Here is an 18381-nt window from a genome sequence, read left to right as displayed (position 1 = left end):
AGAATTGTTGTACTACAGCATTCAAGATGAAGAGATGACAGGTTTAGGCCAAGTTAGAGTAAATGGAGTATAGCCAAATCCACCCCCATTCTGACTACATCTAGCCATCAACTGAGCAGAAAAACGTTAGGGATGTTTGTCAGGTTAAATTAAATGGAATGTGGTGATAAAAAAAAAATAATCAACCCCTCAATCTAATTACACCTGGCCATCAACTAAGCTGCAAGGGGTTAAGGATGTTTGTCAGGTTAGAACAAATAGGAAGTTGTGAGGTAATAAGAGTAGTGTCAAATCCACCCCTCAATCTAACAACACCTGGCCATCAACTGAGCTGCCAGGGGTTAGGGATGTTTGTCAGGTACGGAAGAACGTGCTGTAGTGATGTTATATGGGTTAGAGTGGCCCTTGCTCCAGGCTCGCGTTTTGCTGCAGCCGAATAATCCATCGCGGGTCGGTTCCGGGTCCTTATCGATATCCCGCCAAGGTCACCCCTACTGTTGACACTCGTACGGCGCCCTCCATAACATTTCAATGTATCAATCCCATCACGTCTATTTTTTTTTCTTTTTAATGTATATCGTTCCCATTTTTAAATATTCTTACCGTTTTTTTTTTCTTTTAAACATCCATGCCGTTCGTAAGTTATTTTTTCTCTACATCCACACCGTTCGTAAGTTTTTCCGTTTATACATCCATATCGTTCGTAAGTTATTTCGTCTATACATCCATACAGTTTGTAAGTTTTTTTTTTTGTCTATACATCCATACCGATCGTAAGTTTTATCGTCTATACATCCATACAGTTCGTAAGTTTTTTCGTCTGTACATCCATACCGTTCTTAAGCTTTTTTTCGTTTGTACATCCATACCGATCGTAAGTTTTTCTCTATACATCCATACCGTTCGTAAGTTTTTTCGTCTATACATCCATACCGTTCGTAGTTTTTTTCGTCTATACATCCATACCGTTCGTAAGTTTTTTTCTATACATCCATACCGTTCGTTAAGTTCTTTTCTATACATCCCTACCGTTCGTAAGTTTTTTTCTATACATCCATACCGTTCTTAATTTTTTTTTCGTCTATACATCCACCCCGTTCGTAAGTTCTTCCCAGACACGCAACCCGTTCCTAGTTTTTCATATTTCGACAACAAAACCAGCTGTGTCACTTTTCATACTTACTAAAACGCCCATCACCGCTTTTTTCATTTTACTACACCATTCATAAGTATGTTTTATATATCTACAACTACACTAAATCAAACTTCTTATGTCTACTAACCTGTTCATAACTTTTTCTTTTTTAAATTCGTGAAGTTAATAGACGTAACACTACCCTTTGTTGTCCTGTGTTTTTCATTTTATGGCATTTTTCTTTGTTTTGTTTTGTTTTTGTTTTTCTGTTCTCCTCCTGGCACTACAACACCTACTACTCTTACTCCTCTTCCTCCTTGTTCCTCCTCCTCCTCCTCCCCCTACTACTACTACTACTATTACTGCTACTACTACTATTACTACTACTACTACTACTACTACTACTACCACCACTGCCAGTACAGCAACAACAATAACAATACCACCACCACCACCACCACCAACAACAACAACAACAACAACAACAACTACTACTACTACTGCAGCAACAACAACAACCACCACTACTACTACTACTGCCACTGCTACTATTACTATTCATCCATGCTATTAAGCCAAACCATCAATAATCCCAAGAGGTGAAACGACGCAGCATGATTTTAAAAAAAATAATAATAAATACACATCCTATCTCATGCACTGGGGTATACATTTTCCACAACCTAATTGATTATTGATCCATGACCCTCCTCAGTAACGATGGCCGGTACTCAGCCCAGCATGACACCAGCGAGAGTCCTTTACCAGCCCAGTCACACCACCAATATACCGGTGCAGTCGTCAATACCAGATCAATCACTCCACCTACAATAAATGCTCAGTTTACACCAGATCATTCACTCCAGACACAAATAACACTGTCAGTCTACACCGCCTCAATCATACCACCCATTTACCAGAGTAATAATTCCACCTAAATACCAGTTCAGTCATCTATACCAGTCCACTCACTCCATCTTCAAATAATACTCAGGTTCCTATGACTCTCAGGTGAATAAAATCGTCTGGTGTCAGATGCGTTCTATGCTATACTCCTTTCACCTTAACTTGGCCTAGATTTCCGTCCTTTTGCAGCCCATTTGATGTACCTCAGTGCCATGACAAGACAATGCTACAGCTCTACATCTATTTCACGGCACTTCTTCGTGACTAGCATCTATTTCTGTTACTAATCTATTGCCACAACTCAGTATTCAAGATGAGAAGGTAATTTCAGGTCTAGCTAGAGGGAAAAAAAATTAGTTCATTCACTCTATAATTATCAAAGTTTTCATACGATTATTTTCTTTATTTATTACGTGTGTGTGTGTGTGTGTGTGTGTGTGTGTGTGTGTGTGTGTGTGTGTGTGTGTGTGTGTGTGTGTGTGTGTGTGTGTGTGTGTTAAGCAGATAAACAGACATATAAAGTAGATATATAACTAGACACAAATTGACAGATAGACACGTAGGCGGATAGATACAGACAGACAGACAGATAGATAAACTATAGATAAAAAAGTAGGTAGGCAAACAGACGGATAAAACAGACAGACAAAAAGACAGAGAGATAAACAAACAAATCATATACTACATCTCAGAGTTTGTGGCACTCCCCAGTCTCGTTCCCCTTTCATTCCCCTTGGTACCTTGGAATCACGTACATACTGTATATATTTCGCTACACACACTGTATTATCGACACCCAGGATAATGGCGCCGTAATTCCTCTCATTCATGCTTCACTGAGCGCGCCACAAGCTGGAAATTATGTACTTCTTCTGTCCAGTTATGGGTTGAATTCTGCGTGGCATTCAAGGCTTCGCTACATCTTCTCCTTAGCGTTTTGTTTTGCATATTGCACCTTCATAGTCTCTTGTATGTATTTTCTTTTTCTTTTTGAATATCGATATAGTTTGCATCAGTAAGATTAAAATTGGTAATTTTAACTCTTAGGCTCTTAAAACTCACTCGCAAAAGAAGAAAACTGTGATGTAGGCTAAGATAAAATGCTATACTCTCTTCACTATAACCTGGCCCAAATTTTCGTCCTCTACAGCTTGTTTTACGTAGCTCAGTGAGTGAAACAGACAATGCTAAGGCTCAGCACTCTTTCCATCGCACTTCTTCATGACTAGCATCAAGCTCTAATCTACTGTTACAACTCAGAGTAAAAGATATAGTGATGGCAATTTTAGATAAAATTAAATAAAGAGAACATAATAACGATAATTCACCTCTCAAGTGTTAATCTGATACAACTGGGCATTCAAGATAGAGGGATGGCAATTTTAGGCCAAGTTAGCGTGAAAAAAATATAGCGAAGGCGGGCCAAAGAGAGGAGAAGGTGCAATAGCTAGTATAAAACGCTAAGGAAGTAGTATTATAAAAACTCTAAAGCGCACAAGAATGAGCTAAGAACCCCTGATTAGAACCCATGTCACCAACTTAACTGCCTTTGTCTCCTTTTAGAGCCTCCCTCATTATTCTTGCTAGCATCCCTACCTTCTCTCTTGTCTTCTTTACCTCTTGACTCTGTATCCCCTTACTTACCTCCAACTGTCACCCCTTGCCTCCTCTTCCAGCCTCATCCCCCTGTTTCTCCCTTACTCTTGCCTTCCTGTGCAGTCTCTCTCCCTACAATTGCTTCATCCCTCAGTCTCTCCCCACCCTGCATCTCTCCCTAGTCACTCCCCCCCACTCCTGCCTCACCCTCAGTCCCTTCCCACCCTGCCTCACTTTCAGTCTCTCCGCCTCACCCCTGACTCACCCCCAGTCCCTCCTCATCCTGTCTCACCCCCAGTCCCTCCCCACCCTTCTTCACCCCCAATATCTCCCCACCCTGCCTTATGCTTCAATATCTCTCCAGAATGGCAACTGTTAATTATGTCTGTCGTCCTGTATAATTCATTTTTATTATCAAGTCACGTCCCCCTCTCTTCCTTCCTTGCTTCTTCCACCTTCTTCCTCCTTCCCTCCTTAACCCCTCACCTCCCTCCCTCCCTAGCCCCTTCCTTTCCAATGACTGCTCTCCCTCCCTCCCTACCTCCATCCTCCATTTCCTCCCTCCCTGTCTTTCTCACTAACCCATCCCCTACGTTTCTCCATACCTCTCTTCCACCTAGACTCCTTCCCCCTTAACTCACTTCCGTCTCCTTCCCCTTCCTCCCCTGCCCTCTCCTCTCCCTTTTTCCCTCCCTCTCCTCCTTCCTGCCCGCTGCCTCGCTTCTCCCTCTCTCCCCTCCCTTAGGCCTCTAGTTCTCCCTCCTTTCCTAGCCTCCCCCCCTGCCCCTCCTCTCCTCCCTCCCTTTCCCTCCCCTCTCCATGAATGACCATAAGTGGGCCAATCCCTAACCCTCCTCCTCCTCCTCCTCCTCCCCTTAACTCACTCGTACCTTCCTCGCCTCCCTTTCCTCTCCTTTCTCCCTCCTTCCCTTCCGTCCGTGCATGACGTCCCTTCATAACCCTTCTTCCCCTCTCCCCTCCACCTTTATTCTCTCTCCCTTCCTCACTCCTTCTTTACCTTCCTCTACATAAACTTTTCTCCACTTTCCTCCTCTGCCTCTCTCCCTAACCCTCTCATCTTGTGCCCCTGCCTACCTCCCCTCTTTACCTCCCTCTCCTCCAAGCATGACACTGTGCATGACCCAGTCTCTCTTCCTTCCTCTCCTACTCCTAATTCTAACACACACATATCGCTAAAGCAACCTCCTCTCCCTCTTTCTCTCCTCCTCTCTCCCTCCTCCCCTCCTTCTCTCTCCCTCCCTCCCTCCTTCTCTCCTCCTCTCTCCCTCCCTCCCTCCTCTCTTCCTCTCTCCCTCCCTCCCTCCCTCCCTCTCCTCCATGTATGACGTTTGTGCCTGCCCCTCCCCCACCCCCCGTGCCCTGCCTGACAACCGTGCCTGACTCCTGCTATGTGACTATCGATTGCTGATGGACGTAATGGGGGTAGATTGTGTCTCCTGTGATTAAAGATGCTCTCTCTCTCTCTCTCTCTCTCTCTCAAAAAAAAAAAAAAAAAGAAAGAAAGAAAGAAAAAAGACAACTCCCACAACCATCCTCACACTACCCCCCCTCTCTGTCTGTCTGTATGTCTGTTTGTCTGTCTGTCTGTCTGTCTGTCTCTCTGTCTCTCTCTCTCTCTCTCACACACACACACACACACACACACACACACACACACACACACAAGAAAAAAAGAAAAAAGAAAACATACAATTTCCATCATCCACGCATCTACTCCCAACCCCCCCTTTCTGTCTGTCTGTCTGTCTGTCTGTCTGTCTGTCTGTCTGTCTGTCTCTCTCTCTCTCTCTCTCTCTCTCTCTCTCTCTCTCTCTCCCTGGCCTGACCTAATTGCCCCGTCTTAGCCTTAAAGATGAAGCACTGGACAGCGATAACGATTGATTACCGAGAGAGGTCCTTGTGGGGCAGAAAATCGCCAGTCAGTATTTATCTATCTATCCATCTATCTATCTGTCTATCTCTGTATCTATCTATTTATCTATCTGACTATCTATGTATCTATCTATCAATGTACGTATCTATCAATCTCTGCATCCCTATTTATCTGTGTCTGTCTGTCTGTCTACCACCTACCTACCTAACTACCTTCCTGTCATTCTATCCATCAATCTATCTATCTACTTATCTATCTATCTATCTATAAAATATAACTGAATGTAATTAATATGCAGGTGTTACGGGTTATCGCTTACCAATTCTTCATTAAAACAGAACTTACAGAAAACTACATAAATCGTCTACAGTAAAAAATTTGAAATTAGAAAAAAAAAATCGTAATTGAGGGAATAAATAATATGTAGTTAGCGACAATAAAACTAGCCTCAGAGGTGAAATAAAAACAAATCAATTAGCAATGAAAATAAATCAATCACCGCACCTCTCCATAATGCTAAAGTCTACCATTAAAAAGCGAAAGAAAATTGCAGCGAAAATGGACAAATTTAGCTATTGCCGCTTCATAATAAATGCATCGTCGTCTGTAGTTATCGGAATTTACTGCTATCATCCTACCGATTAGCTGGAAAACAATTTGTGAGGAAGTCGATGTAATGATAGAGGTACGATTGTGCGTGAAAAGTCCATGTTTTGTCAGGAAATGGTGAGTAAAATGTTGATGTTTTGAGAGGTGAGACTGTGAGTAATAATCCGATGTTTTGTGACGCCTGATTATAGATTTAACGTCGATGTTTTGCGACGTGAGATTGTGGATGAAATATCTACGTTTTGTGACGTGGCTATGGGTAAAATGTAGATTTTTTGAGAGGCCAGATTATGGGTTTAAAGTCGATGTTTTAGGAGGTGATTGTGGGTAAAACTTCGAAATTTTGTGAGGTGAGATTGTGGGTAAAACTTCGACTTTTTTTTTTTTTTTTGTGAGCCGAGATTGTGAGTAAAATTTCGATGTCTTGTGAGGCAGCCGTCCGTTGAAGAGCAGACACCAAAGATTAAAAAGTGGTCGACGGAATACTAAAGCCACCTTGTCAATTCGGTGGGGGAAAAACAAACGCATTCTGGTGAAAGTCGATGGACGGGGAGATTCAAACATGGCCGCCTGTGCAAAGGTAAACAACTCATGCAAATTCAAAAATGGCCGACGAAATACTAACACCAGCTTCCTAGATCAGCGAAAAACAGGCACTGAGGTGAAGGTCGACGGTACGAAAAGTCTAAATTTGGGGTAAATACGGCCATCAGTGAAATTACGTTACGATCCTACGTGACTTTGTCCAGAGGTGCGCTAGGTACGAATCAATGACGTGGCGCTGATTACACCCCCCTTTTCAATCCGCGTGACGTCATTCGTAATCTACTCTTCCTATCACCAGACGCTTTTATTCTGGTTAGGCAAGATTTGGGAATGGGCTGCTAAGTCTATACTCAGAGTCGGAAACATAAAATAAATGACTGAATGAATAAATAAATAAAAAATAAATATATTGATAGAGAGGTTGGTAGATAAACATTTAAAGATAAATAGATAAACAGATAGATAAATAAATAGATAGAAAGATGAACAAATAAACTCGTATGGAAAAACAACAGAATTCTCTCAATCCTCCCAACACGACTTAAGAGAAAGGGTAATTTGGCCACCATATAATCAGAGTAAGAATATCAAGGCTGCTAAAAATAGGAGAGAGAGAGAGAGAGAGAGAGAGAGAGAGAGAGAGAGAGAGAGAGAGAGAAAGGGGGGATAATAAGAAACAGGTAAGAGAAAGATTAATATCCACAAGGCACGAAAGGAATATTAAAATCTCATATTAGTTCCAATTACGCTGTCAAAAGAAAAAAGAAAAAAGAAATAAAGAAATATAATGTCATAAAAACATAATTGTGAGGAAATAATCGTAAGAATGTATATACTAGAATGGTAATAAGAAAAACAGTAAGAAAAAAAAATACATATTATAAAATGGCACCGGTAATAACAAAACACAGTAACAAAAGAGTAAGAAAAATATATGTATATAACGGAGTGGCAGTAACAAAAACGAGAAGACAACAGGGAGAAAATAAACAAGACAATGGTAAGAAAAATATTACCCTTTTTTCTCCACAGTGACACTTTTCCTTAATTTATTATTCTTAACTCCCCTTCACCCCCTCCCCCCCACAAAAAAATACTTGGCTTCGAATGATATCTGGTAATGTAAAAATTGAGTAACTCTTATTTTGGGCTATTATTAATGATTCTAGATTATTTTTACTCTATTTAGGAAAGAGATTTTAGTACTAAAGGGATTACTGAAGGTTCTATCAAACCTCTCCTGTTAAAAGGGCCTCTCCTAATCTGAATTACAGGGTTTAAAGACGCCAAGGAGAAAATATTAGACACGCAGAATTAAAGGAACTAATACGACATGAAAGAGAGTCTATACAGAATTTCAGCTTGGCTAATAGTGCGTGTTCCAAACTGCAAATTAGTGACGCATTACAAACAGCATGTAATTTGAAAAAGTGACAGGAAAGTAATGTAAAAAAACGACAAGAAAATGAGTTACAGCAAGATAGATTTGAATAAAACACGAAACGTAATCTGATTTATGAAGCACTTAGAGAGAGAGAGAGAGAGAGAGAGAGAGAGAGAGAGAGAGAGAGAGAGAGAGAGTAGTAGTAGTAGTAGTAGTAGTAGCAGTAGTAGTAGTAGTTGTGGTAGTAGTAAAAGTAGTTGCAATTGCAGTAGTAGTAGTAGTTACAGTCCCAGGTTCATCTCAAGTGTGAACCCAGTGGACTGCAGGCTGAAGTTGCCCTCCAGTAGCCCACCATCTTCCTTTTAATGGATAGGGAAGTAGTTGAGTGACAATTTGTATAACTGGGCAGCTCCATCACCCAGTTATATCAGTGCCACTACATGAAGGCGACCCTCTCCAACTCCAGAAAGTTACAATAAATTTATCTAATAAGGCATATCAGTCATCGCAATTTTAAAACTAAATCAAAAGTGCTCAGGGAAAACAGTAACGTCGCGCCAGAAATCTGACCTTGACCTGTGACCTTGACCTGTGACCTTAACCTATGACCTTGACCTGTGACTTTGACTTGTGACCTTTGATTAACCTGCACCCAAATCAAATCGGTTCTTCCCATCCTCACACACAATGTACTTCCTATGTGCCATTTTTTGTTGGGATTGGATCAGGCGCTCATGAGATATTTTGTTTACATACATACATACAGGTGTACATACATAGATACATACATGCATACAAACACACATACATACATACATACATACATACATAGCCTACCTACCTATCTACATGCATACATATATATATACAGGCTGCCTACCTATTTACCCACTACATTCATACATACCTTTTTTTTTAGAAGATGAACAGAGGAAGGAAAAACAAATTAAATTTAAAAATGCATACATCAGAATACGGGTGTCCTCTATTCATCAAAAAATAATAATAATAATAATAATAATAAATCTTTAGCAGTTGGACTTGAACTGCTGTAAGTTGAAGTTTGAGGGAAACTAATCTGAGTAAGCGAGTTCCAAAGAGATTCAGTTTGGGGAATAAAGGAATTATGATAGACAGACGCTCTGCAATATGGCAATGTGTCTGTCAAGTCATGAGCGCTACCAGATGCCTGTGTAGCACGGGTTAAGACATGGGGAGGTGGCACAATGGATGCAGCTTGGTCTGAGCACTTGCTCTAAAAGTAACAGTAAAATAATGCAAGGGAGGCAGCATTCCGTCTTACCTGCAGGGAAGGTAGTCTATTTGTAACTGCTGGGTTATTAATTATTCTTACAGCTTTGTTCTGTATTTTGCTTTCTTGTTTAATGCAACTTCTCCACATCCACTCCACAAGGCTGAGCAATATTTGGACTGAGAGTGCACATGACTCTTGTAAATTGAGGCTATTTGCTTGCCAGTGAAGAAGTTACGGATTCTTTAAAATAATCCAAGTTTCTTTGAGGCGGTTTTAGCAAGAGATCCAACGTGAGAAGTCCAACAGAGGATATACTTAGATACCTTCGCAGAGACGGAGTTGATGACGATAATCGCTTCTTCGGAGTCAGTATGAAGCAAGAATAACAAGTACGTGTTAACAAAATTATAAAATCCTCCCTTGATAATGAACATCGTTACAACAATATACGGAAACCAAATAAAAATAGATAGATAAACAGATAGACAGACAGACAGAAAGACAGACAGATAGATAGACAGATAGATATGCAGATAGATACATATATAGACAGACAGATAAGGAAATGCATCTAAAGTAGTCTAATTTCAAGACCTGTTAGTTTTATATGCTTCAAAATATACAATGTAAGGAGGCTGGTGGTGTAAGGAGTGTGGGTGTGCGGATGTAGATTGCAAGTGTAGTGTTGTAGTGTAGTGTAGTGTAGTGTTGTATAGTTTAGTGTAGTGTTGTGTGGAACCCCGTAATGTGTGTGCAAACAAGTGCAATGTCGTGTAATGAAGTAGTGTAGTAGTGAAATGTAGTGTAGTAATGTAGTGTTGTGTAGTGCAGTGTAGTGTAGTGTAGTGTAGTACAGTGTAGCGTAGTGGCAGTGTGGAGGCCCCTAGCGTGCATGTCAAGAACGACCCAACTTTCTGCTACCCTCCCAGTGCTCTCCCGGGATTACACGTCTGACTCTCCCCTTGATGACTCTTCCTGGAATGGCCAGTGAAGAGAGGACCAAAGTTTAAGCTTAGAGAAGTGTGAATAATTCTGACCTAATTAATACATGATCAAATAAGCTCAAGTTTGTTTGAGTTGGGTGAAGAGATTTTAAAATTTCTTTCATCATAACTTGGCCCAGATTTTCGTCCTTTTCCAGATTATGAAATAGCTCAGTGGTACAATATGGCAATGTTACGACTCAGCATTCCTTCCACAGCACTTCCTCTTGACTAGCATTATATTCTGTTCTTAATCTATTGTTATAACTGAGCACCCAGGATGAAGAGATGGCAATTTTAGGCCAAGTTAGAGTAAAAAGAGTATAGTTTAAATCTTTAGTTTAAATCTGACGAGAAAATAATAATACAAATCCTCTATAAGATGTAAAAATATTAGAAGTTACTCTGGCCACTACCACCTATGCCTGCCAGACAATTTACTTCAGCTCTGGCAAGACCTAGCGAACTGTGTGTGTGTGTGTGTGTGTGTGTGTTTTAAGGTGTCGATTAACTGCTTGAATCCGGTGACAAGTGTGTGTGTGTGTGTGTGTGTGTGTGTGTGTGTGTGTGTGTGTGTGTGTGTGTGTGTGTGTGTGTGTGTGTGTGTGTGTGTGTGTGTGTTTTAAGGTGTCGATTAACTGCTTGAATCCGGTGACAAGTGTGTGTGTGTGTATGTGTGTGTGTGTTTTAAGGTGTCGATTAACTGCTTGAATCCGGTGACAAGTGTGTGTGTGCGTGTGTGTGTGTGTGTGTGTGTGTGTGTGTGTGTGTGTGTGTGTGTGTGTGTGTGTGTGTGTGTGTGTGTGTGTGTTTTAAGGTGTCGATTAACTGCTTGAATCCGGTGACAAGTGTGTGTGTGTGTGTGTGTGTGTGTGTGTGTGTGTGTGTGTGTGTGTGTGTGTGTGTTTTAAGGTGTCGATTAACTGCTTGAATCCGGTGACGAGTGCGTTGTGTGTGTGTGTGTGTGTGTGTGTTACGGTGTCGATTTACTGCCTGAATCCAGTGACGTGTGTGTGTGTGTGTGTGTGTGTGTGTGTTACGGTGTCGATTTACTGCCTGAATCCAGTGACGTGTGTGTGTGTGTGTGTGTGTGTGTGTGTGTGTGTGTGTGTGTTACGGTGTCGCTTTACTGCCTGTATCCTTTGCCGTGTGTGTGTGTGTGTGTGTGTGTGTGTGTGTGTGTGTGTGTGTGTTACGGTGTCGATTTACTGCCTGAATCCAGTGACGTGTGTGTGTGTGTGTGTGTGTGTGTGTGTGTGTGTGTGTGTGTGTGTGTGTGTGTGTGTGTGTGTGTGTGTGTGTGTGTTACGATGTCGATTTACTGCCTGAATCCAGTGACGTGTGTGTGTGTGTGTGTGTGTGTGTGTGTGTGTGTGTGTGTGTGTGTGTGTGTGTGTTACGGTGTCGATTTACTGCCTGAATCCAGTGACGTGTGTGTGTGTGTGTGTGTGTGTGTGTGTGTGTGTGTGTTACGATGTCGATTTACTGCCTGAATCCAGTGACGTGTGTGTGTGTGTGTGTGTGTGTGTGTGTGTGTGTGTGTGTGTGTGTTACGGTGTCGATTTACTGCCTGAATCCAGTGACGTGTGTGTGTGTGTGTGTGTGTGTGTGTGTGTGTGTGTGTGTGTTACGGTGTCGATTTACTGCCTGAATCCAGTGACGTGTGTGTGTGTGTGTGTGTGTGTGTGTGTGTGTGTGTGTGTGTGTGTGTGTGTGTGTGTGTGTGTGTGTGTGTGTGTGTGTGTGTGTGTGTGTTACGGTGTCGATTTACTGCCTGAATCCAGTGACGTGTGTGTGTGTGTGTGTGTGTGTGTGTGTGTGTGTGTGTGTGTGTGTGTCTATATTTCCTCCAGACGATTTTATTAACCCTGGACACACCATACGTAGTGACAAGGTAAAGAAATAAATAAAATCCCTCTTTACTACTTCACAACGAGTATTTGCTCCGTAAGTCGATGCAGCTTGAGAGAGAGAGAGAGAGAGAGAGAGAGAGAGAGAGAGAGAGAGAGAGAGAGAGGAGAAAATCAACTGAGATGGAATTTTTAAGTTATGTGAGGGAGTGAGTGTTGATTTAAGCTTCTCGACATTCCAGTTCAGAACAAAAAAATAAATAAAAAAGAATAAAAAATAAATAAAAACAGGTTGTCCAATTCAAGAGTTTTAGTGAAGCAAAATTCTAAAGGTTTTTATTCCTGTCGTTTGAGTAAGCTCCCTAACACTTCTTCCTAAGCGATTTATTTTATTACACCTTACTGTCCTCGTCTGTGTTATATAATTCCTTCCAATAACGCCATACTCTGGTAAATGACGTACAGAAGGATATTAACGAGTCATATCCACAAAATAAATCGCTACGGAAAAGGTGTTAGGGAGCTTCCTTAACCGACGAGAATAAAAGAACTGAAGAGCCGTATTTTCGTCAGGTAAGGAGGTTCCCTAACACCTCTTCCTTAGCGATTTATTTTCCATACTCCCCATTAATATCCCCCATTTTTATTCATGTATCTTTTTAAAATCGACAAATTGCATGAAAAGAAACAAGAATACAGCAACGGAGCAAAATAAATCGGTAAGGAAGAGGTGTTAGTAAGTTTCCTAATCGCACGCAGACTGACATACTCCTCCATGCACGTGATTACCGAGCATTTGCATAACAGAATAAAGAGCACGAAAGTAATCTTTGCTTGACTCTTTGTACGTGCTATTTTTACCCTTTGCACGTATTTGTTTTACTCTTTTCACGCACTCTTTTACTCTTTGCACGTGCTTTGCTCTACACTTTGCGCGTACTCTTTGTTTTACTCTTTGCACGTACCGTATGTTATTTATATAGTTTTGGTATCCTGGTAGTCTACATCAATAACTTACAGGGGGATAATGAAGTGTAATTTGCAGGATAAGTTGCCAAGGAAAAGGTGCTCCGATCCCTCCTAGGCCACTTGACCAGCGTAATACTTGATGTTGTTGCGGCCCCAGGTTCATCCGAAACGTGAACCCAGTGGACTGCATACTGAAGTTACCCCCGTTCTGCAGTCCACCATCCTCTTTGGGGAGTTGGGAAGTAGATAAGGGACCTTTGTATAACCAGGCAGTTGAGCCGACTTATTATATCGGAACCACCACATGAAGGCGTCCCTCTCCATCACTGTTCTCGTAGTAAGTAGCCAACCAAATAGATACGGTACACCTATATCTACACCTCCACCTCTGACTGACAGACCAATGACGACACAGCAATATAATAACCACTACACTATCATCATTGGTCACCGTCACAAAAACCCGCCACGATTAACATCAATATCTTGTTATGGCCCAGCTCACAGCACCGTTGCCAAGGTTGCCTCTTTTTTCTTCACCAACTTTAGAAATATTCGCTTCTATTTAGCAATCATGTTTCGCGTTTAGCGATATGACGTCCAGCAATAATATACTGGTTTTCGCGTTTTTGGTGACACGGATCCAAGAACCAAGTCAAGCAGAAGTCAGTTACTTCCAGAGCTATCCTGATTTTCATTTACTTTTTATGATTTATTTATTTATTTTACAATAACGATTTCCAGGGCTCGCTCGAACAGGCTTCTCGATGGAAAATCATAATGAAGTCAAATTAAAGTCAAATTATTTTAGCTAATAACCGCATCAGTACGCTGGCGCTTTTAAAAAAAATATATTCTTGTTATCTCTGGTTGGATTTAAGTGGTTTTCGAGAAATGTGATGAACTGGATGGGTTAGATACAGCATCCACTAATCCCTCTGTTCTTTGCAAACTTCTAAATCCATCATCATCATCATCGTGATTATATTTTCCCGCCTAAGGATAACGTGAGATAGGACCAAAAAGACGGAAGAAAAATGTACAAAAGTGATGTCCGAATTATCGTCAGCGAGGAAAAGGTGTCAGGGTACCTCCTTAATCTACAAGAAAAGGACCTCAAGGTATGACTGACCTGTGGGGTGTCAGAAGAAGCCTTGACACAAATATATGAAGCTTAGTCTGCCACTTATGACACAGATTTTGATTGACCTTCCATGGGGTGTCAGATGAGGTGTTGACACAGGTATACAAAGCCTATTATACCAATTATGGCACGATTCTGACCATCACTTACCTTCTGTGGGGTGTGAGAGGAGGCGTTGACACAGTTCCTCCACGGTGCCGAATTGCTCCTGCAGTGTGGTCAGTCCCTCGTTACCCCTCGCCTCCATAAGCCGACGCAGCTGCTCGGGAGTCACGCCGAACTCGCTGCCTGTCGTATTGCCACGCGCCATGTCGATGCTCTTCCTGTACATACGTTGTTCACACGCCCCTTTGTCTCTTGTCCCCCTCCTGCACAGACAGAGACCACACTTATATACTCCTTCAGTCTTATTCCCCGTCCTGCTTAAACAACACAGTATTTGCACCTTCTACCTCTTGCACCTTCGATCTTTTGCATCTTCTCATTCTTGCACCGTCTGTCTCTTTCACCTCCTATCTTTTGCATCTTCTATTTCTTACACCTTTTCTCTCTTGTGCCTTCTGTCTCTTGCACCATTTCTCCCTTCATACATTTCTTGCAGTTCTGTCCCTCCCATGTCCAGTCCTGTACAAACGACACAACACTTATACCTGCTGTCTCTTGATATGGTTTCAGAAGTCTGTGTTTTTGATGTCCCGTCTTTTGTTTTTCTTCCATCAAACTCAAAGAACACAGCACGTACGCTTTTTGTCTTCCCTCCTGTGCATACGCTTCTATCAGTCCTGCCTTTCTGATTTCCCGTCCTCACCCAACAACACAACAGTTACACCCTCTGTCGCTTCATACGCTTTTTGCAGTGTTTGTCTGGTGTCCCATCTTTCCCAAGCTACGCAAACACTAATGATTTCTGTCTGACATCCCGTCCTTATCACAGAACAGAAACACTTACACTTCAGTCCCTCAACTGGTTCTCAAAGACGAGAATATAAGTCATTGTGTTAAATTTCGAGTCTTTTTTCCACTACCATCTTCCGTCACATCTTCTCCACTATCACCAGGGTCTCGAGGGTTGTTTCAGGAGTGTGGGCTTCATGGTGTTAGTGTGAGGGTGAGGTATGCACTGCAGCGGGCGGCGTGTACAGTGTACACACCTAATATATGGAACCCGCACCTCTTTCACCACCCGCTACCGACCGGGGTGCAGCCACGCCGCTTCAGCCGCCACATTCTGTCTTGCGGGGCGGGGCGTGTAGGCGCAGGTGAGGTGAAGGGGCGGTGCTTGGCAGGGGGGGGCAGGGCGAAGGGGCGGGGTGAGCAGTGCGCGTAGTCTGCTCACTCACAAAACTTCATACCCTGGAACAACACAAGGTGACACTGTAAATACTATGAATACGTAACACAGCAAGCAGACTACTCATACGTAAGAAGTATACAGATAAAGTAACCCTATACATGTTCAGCTTTTAAAGATAGCGACACTGAGAGGACCTTCACACGCTCTCTAAAACTGAGTAAAATCGTCTGGCGGTAGTAAGATTAAATGACACTAGTGGTCAGCGTTGTGAAGAGGTTTTAACATTGGTAACAACAGGAACAGGATCAATAACAGAGAAAGAGAGAGAGAGAGGGGGGGGGGGAATCGTGACATCTTCAGACACAAGGCATCGTTTACATAAATATTCCGAAGGCCATTGTGTTTAGACATTGACACACCACTAAGGGTACAAGTGGCTTGAGAGATTTCGTAACACATCTTCCTTAGCGATTTATTCTGCACATTACCCCCCCCCTCTTTCTCTCTCTCTCTCTCTCTCTCTCTCTCTCTCTCTCCCAACGACCAGCCATCGCAATACCAGTAACCTCTTTGCTGAATTTCAAGACACGAGTCCATTAATAGAGATAAATCACCTTCATGTTTTTTTTCCTTAATTTAATTCAAACAGATATCCACTAATAAAGAAAAACGGCCTTCCTTGTGTTTATATTATTTTTACTTAACTAAATTCAAGACACATACTAATCAAAAAAGGCAAATAGCTCTCTTAATTCTTAATCTTTACTTACATCGAGAAATATAACCACTAATAAAGATAAACAGCTGTCTCTCCCGTCCTTTATTCTTTTATTTCACCAGCAATACCAACAAGTCTCTTATTTCCCCTGCCAGACGATTTTATTCAGCTGATGGGGTGAGATATGGTGCTGAGGGAAGTACTGAAGGCTTTCTCTGATTCTTAATATTAAAAAAAAAAAATACTTTTAATTCTAAACTGAGTAAAATCGTCAGGAAGTAGCAAGAAAATAAGTAAATAAATAAATAAATAAATAAAGATAAATAGATAAGTAAATAGGTATATAAATAAATGAAATGAACAATGCATTCTTTGTCTTCTTTTTTGTTTTTTTTTTTGCTACTAAGGGGCGATTTTCTTCATCAAACAGGTCACCTCTTTTAGTGAAGGGGTTCGTGAAGGCTATCTCTAACCTCTCTCTCTCTCTCTCTCTCTCTCTCTCTCTCAGTTCAGTAAAATCGTCTGAGGTAGCAAAAACATTAAAAAAAGTCCACTTATTAAAGAAGGTTAAGTTTTTGTTTTCCCATTTTTCATCAGTAATTTGATTGGTGGTAATTTCTTCCTGGTAAGTGTTATAATCTACATCCCACCAACTACACCCTGCCACACCCACCTATACCACTACCACCCTTTGTTCACTCCTCTTACACCTTAGGACACCAAACATACCGCATCCACTTGCACTACATCACACCACAGGACTCTCCATTGCACCACCCACCCAAACCCCACCACAACCGTACACCACGTCACATCACATCCCAATACCCACCACATCACACCCCAGCACCCCTCACACCACACCCCAACACCCCACCACGCCACACCCCAACACCCTACCATACCACACCCCAACACCCACTCCACCACACCCCAACACCCACCCCACCACACCCCAATACCCCACCACACCACACCCTAACACCCCATCACACCACACCCCAACACTCCACCACCCCTCCGTTTTCAAAATCCTTTTCGAAGCTACATAAAACTGGTTGTAGGAAGGGTAACACACACACACACACACACACACACACACACACACACACACACACACACACACACACACACACACAAGCGTCATGGTATCGTTGTAAGGTTAAAATAAGCCTTCATATCAAAATTACTCGTCATTTACCAATGCCTTCCTGTACGATACTAACTGTTATTGATTACCACTTTTAGTCCCTCAGTGCTGGGACGTCTTTTCATGACTCCTGCTATTTCTAGACGATTTCATTCAGCGTAGGGGAGACCTCATGTTGTGGAGGGGTTAAAGGAGGGTGTGTCTAGCCAACCACTCCAGTTTGAAGTCTCTCCTAAGCTGAATAAAAGCGTCTGGTGGGATTAAGAATAAATGTCAGAAGAAAATAACGTCCATAAGAGGAAGATGACGTCTTAATTTTTGTAACTTAAGACGATTTTCTTCAGCTTAAGGGAGATTTTTCGAGCTCTAGGGGTTACATAGAGCCTTCATTAACCTCTTCAGTCCGAGTGCGTATCTCAGTAACTCCTATAGGCCAATGATACCCTTTCTATTTCATCCTTGCTCTTTTTTATTTCATTCTTGCTCTTTCTTATTTCATCTTTGCTCCTTTTTCTATCCTTGCTCTTTTTATTTCTTCCTTCTTCTTTTGCTCTTTTTTCCTCTATTTCATTCTTGCTCTTTTTTATTTCATTCTTGCTTTTTTTTTTATCCTTGCTCTATTTATTTCTTCCTTCCTCTTTTGCTCTTTTTTCTTTTATTTCTTTCTTGCTCTTTTTATTTTATCCTTGCTCTTTTCTTTTATTCCATGCTTCCTTTTTTTTATCCTCCCTCTTTTATTTCATCCTTAACTTTTTTTTTCATCCTTGCCCTTTTTTTCATTCCTGCTTTCTTCACTCTTGCCTTTTTTTTTTAATTTCATCCTTGCTCTCTTTTATTTCATCCATGCTCTTTTTTCATCCATCATCCTCTTTTTATTTTATCCTTGCTCTCTTTTATTTCAGTCTTTATATATTTTTTTAGTCCATCCTTCATCTTGTTATATTATCC

General features: G+C 41.6%; 1 protein-coding gene across 1 annotated transcript in view; it reads right to left on the bottom strand.

Annotated features, from left to right (window-relative positions):
* The window catches only part of LOC145400393 (plasma membrane calcium-transporting ATPase 4-like), a 76808-nt gene extending 61899 nt beyond the window's left edge, over positions 1–14909 (bottom strand). Inside the window, exon 1 of the mRNA XM_080272908.1 lies at positions 14422–14909. Within this exon, the coding sequence (XP_080129034.1) occupies positions 14422–14602 (181 nt within the window). The 5' untranslated portion in view covers positions 14603–14909. The remainder of the gene's footprint in view (positions 1–14421) is intronic.
* Between the last annotated feature and the right edge of the window lie 3472 nt (positions 14910–18381).

Source organism: Coenobita brevimanus, chromosome 52, assembly GCF_032717465.1.
Source record: "Coenobita brevimanus isolate Jiangsu-jjx chromosome 52, ASM3271746v2, whole genome shotgun sequence".
Classification (NCBI taxonomy): domain Eukaryota; kingdom Metazoa; phylum Arthropoda; class Malacostraca; order Decapoda; family Coenobitidae; genus Coenobita; species Coenobita brevimanus.
The sequence above is the reverse complement of the archived record's forward strand: the minus strand, read 5'-3'. Positions and strand labels throughout refer to the sequence as shown.